This window comes from Engraulis encrasicolus, chromosome 18 (assembly GCF_034702125.1).
Source record: "Engraulis encrasicolus isolate BLACKSEA-1 chromosome 18, IST_EnEncr_1.0, whole genome shotgun sequence".
Taxonomy (NCBI): domain Eukaryota; kingdom Metazoa; phylum Chordata; class Actinopteri; order Clupeiformes; family Engraulidae; genus Engraulis; species Engraulis encrasicolus.
This window is the reverse complement of record NC_085874.1, coordinates 21,810,304-21,815,303: the sequence shown is the minus strand read 5'-3', so window position 1 is coordinate 21,815,303 and position 5,000 is coordinate 21,810,304. Positions and strand designations below refer to the sequence as shown.

At 44.1% G+C, this 5,000-nt stretch overlaps 1 protein-coding gene across 1 annotated transcript in view; it reads left to right on the top strand.

Annotated features, from left to right (window-relative positions):
• The first annotated feature begins 350 nt into the window (after positions 1–350).
• LOC134468828 (ATP-binding cassette sub-family C member 12-like) overlaps positions 351–5,000 on the top strand; it is a 50,281-nt gene continuing 45,631 nt past the window's right edge. Inside the window, 2 exon segments of the mRNA XM_063222713.1 lie at positions 351–487; positions 4,048–4,195. Of these exon segments, the coding sequence (XP_063078783.1) occupies positions 351–487; positions 4,048–4,195 (285 nt within the window).

Genomic DNA, 5,000 nt, shown 5'->3' with positions numbered 1-5,000 from the left:
CTGGGTGTTTAGCAATGGAAAGCCTAATGAAAATGGGTGGAGTGTCCCTTTAATTCAAATGACATTCTTCCACGACAGCCCCCACACAAAAAAGGAGGGCGGGAGGAAGGGAGGGCAATGCTTATTTGTCCAGGAACCAGTTTGTCCGGGCCCCTTAGGACCAATGACCCCTGACCCCTTGACCTGGGACTAGTTTGCCCGCCCATGTAAATAGGGCCGTGTGCCTGTGAAGATTCTCCATCCAGAACATATGATGCAGAGGAGTTGAGTTGTAAGCAACTGGACATATTTTTGATGCTTACAACAGAAGCTGTGTGAGTGTGTTTGTGTGTGTGTGTGTGTGTGTGAATATGGACGATGCCGGTTTCTTCTCATTTGTGTCCTTCTCATGGATGAGCCCCATTATGTGGAAACTGTTCCGAAACCGCCTCGACCTCCGCTCCCTCTCGATCTCTCCAAACGATGGCTGCAGCACCAATGGAGACAGGTTTGTGTGTAATATCTGTTTGTGTGTGTGTGTGTGTGTGTGTGTGTGTGTGTGTGTGTGTGTGTGTGTGTGTGTGTGTGTGTGTGTGTGTGTGTGCGTGTCTTGCTGGTCCAGATCATTTGGTAGCTTCAACTTTAATGAGCATTTGTAAGGTTTCGCTTAAACTATATCAAGGTTTAACTTTAACTTCAAGGTTGATCAGCTCCACTGTAAGGGCAGTCATGGGTAAGCGGTTAGGGTGTCAGACTTGTAGCCCAGAGATTGTTGGTTGGACTCCCGACCCGCCAGGTTGGTGGGGGGAGTAATTAACCAGTGCTCTCCCCCATCCTCCTCCATGACTGAGGTACCCTGAGCATGGTACCGTCCCGCCGCACTGCTTCCTAGGGGCGCCATTGGGGGCTGCCCCCTTGCACGGGTGAGGCATAAATGCAGTTTTGTTGTGTGCAGTGAACACTTTTGTGCTGTAGAGCAGTGTTTCCCGACCTTTTTTGAGCCAAGGCACACTTTTTCCCTTCAAAAAATCTCGCGGCACACCACCAACCAAAAATTCTGAAATAATGAAAACAAATTATAGCAGCCGCCTAACAATATAGGCCTAGTCATTCTTACAAAAGTGTCTTGAATAGCAATCAAATAAAGACTTTTTTTAATCATCTTTTAACTTTCCTTTCAAATAAAAAGTGTACTTAACATGTCCAATTCTTAAGGAAGCTATAAACTTCAAAGTCGGCCTAGGCCTACTATTTACAAATTGTTATTTTGTCCAAAAGCATTCTATTTGCAGGAATACAGAAAATAATGCTTATTCTGACAGTAGCAATGATATTTAGGAAATATTTCACTGTTACAATATGAATATGCATGTTTAATAGGCATATCAATCTCTGTTCAATGCCTTGCAAAATAGAACGTTTTATCTGATTGCGTCTCCATCCACAAAACGCACATTGGCCAGGAGTTGCGCATGTCCACTAATATCAGCCTCGTCAAGTTGCAACGCAAATTTCTCACGGATACGGATCTTTTCCAAAAACCAAAATGTCAGCAGACATGTCATCAATGTCTGGAAATTGTGTTATTTGAGAGAGGGACTTTGGCTATTTATTTAACCGTTTCAGGTCCAAGCATCTCATTTACAATGGCTTTGCAGGCAGGTAATATTAGCGTCCCTGCCACTGTGTGACTTTTTGGATTTAGCTAAGTTCAGCTACGTGGTAGCTAGCTTTAAGGGTTCTCTCGTTTACCTTTTTTCCCTCATAAATGTTGCTTGGTTCTCTGTTTTCTTACGCAGGCCAACAAAATAGTCTGCACTCTTGTTTTGTGAAGGGTGTTTCGTTTACATACCAAGCACAATGGAATCGGTGCCGTTGCATCCCATGAACAAGTAGCCTACCGGTAGTCCTAAATCCAAATGAAATAACTCTCGAGCTCACAGCATTTGCCTTCATTTGACATAATACTACAATGCAATTCGCTACCTGCTGCCACCTAGTGATAAGGAATTATTACATGATTAGGACGGCAGTCAACAGCAGACCATAATGACATATAGGCATTATTTGCTGATAATAATGAATTCTTTTTTTTCTTTTTTTTGAAAACAAGAATTTTCCACGGCACACCTGACGATCTCTCACGGCACAGTGGTTGGGAAACACTGCTGTAGAGTGCTGTGTCACAATGAAAATGACAATGGGAGTTTGAGTGTAGGCTTTCACTTTCACTGTAGGTATCTGTTTTGGGGGATGGCTCAGATTTGGGCCTTTGTTCTGGTATGGTTAGATTCCTGTTGAGACAGGTTCTTCCACTCAAGGCAGAAACTGTCTACAGTCAACCTATCAACAGTGAAACTATACCAACTACCAATTGCCACTTCCTGCAGGGAAACTGTTCTTACATTCAATTATATTTTCACACCTGTCATTCTGTTCTACAAGCTGGTCACAGGCAGGTGTGACCACCATACAACCATTAGTCACTCTCTATAAAATGGCTCTTAAGGTTCTGGACAAAAAGCCAAGAAAGTATAATCACTGTACCTTTGATAGTTTTATCTATTTTGCTGATATGTGTTCAATGTATAACATTTCTTATGATCTTGCACCACCACCTCTTAAGCAATGTATATCACTCTGCAGAGATAAACTAAGAGTATCAAGGTACTCTGTGAGAGGTGATTGTTACGTGGGTTACAGGAGAGCTTCTTTTGGTCAATCAGCCTTTTCTTCAGACAGACAGGCAGACAGACAGAAAAAGCAACGTGATCGAATACATAACCTCCTTGGCGGAGGTAATAGGATAGGATAGGATGAGCCTTTATTGTCTCTTCTAGAGAGAAATTTGGTATGGGCACAGAGAGTCTAAGCGTTTACACAGAGAACACATATCAAGACATTAGACAAACACAAAAACACACTTAACATGCAGGACTGGACCACAAAACATGTAAACATGTAGCCTACATCCAAACATGCACATATACACACAATTATATCATACCATGACTCTTTCAACCCCCCCCCACACACACACACACACACACATACACACACACAGACACTCCCCAATTCAATAGACCTAGAACATTTACACACAAAATAATCCTGAGTATACAGCCTTAGCAGCGTGGAACTAGGAAGACCCCCCCCCCCCACACACACCCCACACACACACACCTACCTACTATTGAGCAATCTAATAGACCAAGGAACCACTGAAAATTTAAACCTGTTTGTCTTGCAATTAGGTATCCTATATCTTCTACCTGATGGTAACAGTTCATATTCACCATGCAAGATATGCTCCTGGTCCTCTGCGATTGTCTGTCCCTGCCTCATCACTGATTCATCAAATAAAACCTGAAGTGATGTGGGAGGGGGCATGCCCATAATTTTTCCTGCTCTTTCAATAATAATACGGTCCATGTGAATGTGTGTTAATGTCACAAATACTGTATACCAGACGCAACTTGAGAGATTGCAGCGATGGAAGTAACTGACTTTGTATTGAGTCGCTGGCGACAGAAGAGACAAAAGTGATTTGGGCGACAGTTTGAACGTCAACTAGAACTTGAAGTTGCAGTTGAACTTCAGTGGATATTATGCAAATGAGATATGATGTGGTTGGAATTGGAATTGGAATGCCGGAATGCTTGCATTCTGCTTTTATCAGACATACTCTGTCGCTTGCTACACAGTCTCACCCCAAGTAGTCAATATCTGAGTACCTTTGACCAGACTGCAATTTTTGACGTCTTGGGTATTCCTTCCACGTCACATTTTGACTATGCCCTCAAAGGCGCCCCCTTGTGGCAGCATAACGTCATTGAGGTTAGGTTTAGGAATAGGATTAGGGTTAGGCCACATAGTCAAAATGTGACGTGGAAGGAATACCCAAGACGTCAAAAATTGCAGTCTGGTCCAAGGTAGTCAGAAATTTACTACTTGGGGTGAGACTGCGTTGTCGCTTCTATCGCTCGTATCGCTCTTGCTGAACAGTCCAGCGATTATCTGTCTGTTCTTAATCTCGTCACTGTCGGTGTGTTTGCGGTTCCCGGTTAGGCTGGAGAGGCTGTGGGACGAGGAAGTGAGTCGTGTGGGTCCAGATCGCGCCTCGTTGGTCAGAGTGGTGATGAGGTTCCAGAGGGGCAAGCTCATCCTCAGCGCCATCGCATCACTCCTGCTGGAGCCCCTACTCTTCATAGGGCCTGTGAGTCACACACATGCACACACACACACACACACGCATGCATGCATGCACACACAATGGGCATTTCTACACGCTCTTCCAAGTGTATCAGCCTAATTAGTCACGGCCAGTGGTTGGATACTCTTTATTAGTCACGCCCAGTGATTGGATACTCCGTAGAGTTCACCAAAGAGTAATCACTGGGCGTGACTAATTAGGTTGATACACTTGGTGGTGCGCGCACTAGAGTTCTGAGAAATGCCCGATGATTATAATAACTGCTCTTGTGTTATTGCCTCCTTACAGGCCCCATGTTAAGCCATGCATCTACAGTATGCATGAGGAGTCATCAACAGCTTAGTTTTAGTTTTGAAACAAGGACTTGCAGAACCACAGAGAGCCTATGTTATGACCTTATCTGTCACCAAAATGGTAATGGTAATGACCCTATGTCTCATTTCACGCACTTGTGTCAGTGCACTGATGGTAAGTGCACAGTGCGCACAGTGTATTGAGGTTTTCAGTGGAGTGGAGAGTGTTGTGGAAAAGTTTGAGCACTGTGCTTTGTGCCCTCGCTGGAAGTGACGGCTGAACATGGCGTTAGCTCGCCAAAATATCGGTTGGCCACTGTTCATAATGCGCAGCGTCTCGTGCTTGTATTTATATATCCTTCACCCCAAAGAGCAACAATCACACATACAATACCTGGGTTGGCATGAACAGGTTGGTGTCTCAGCAACATTACTTACAGAATTAGGAGACTGTTGACCAAACTGAATGCTTCGTTTCCTCCGTTTCATTGTCAACATGGCGGCCGTTTAGTGCA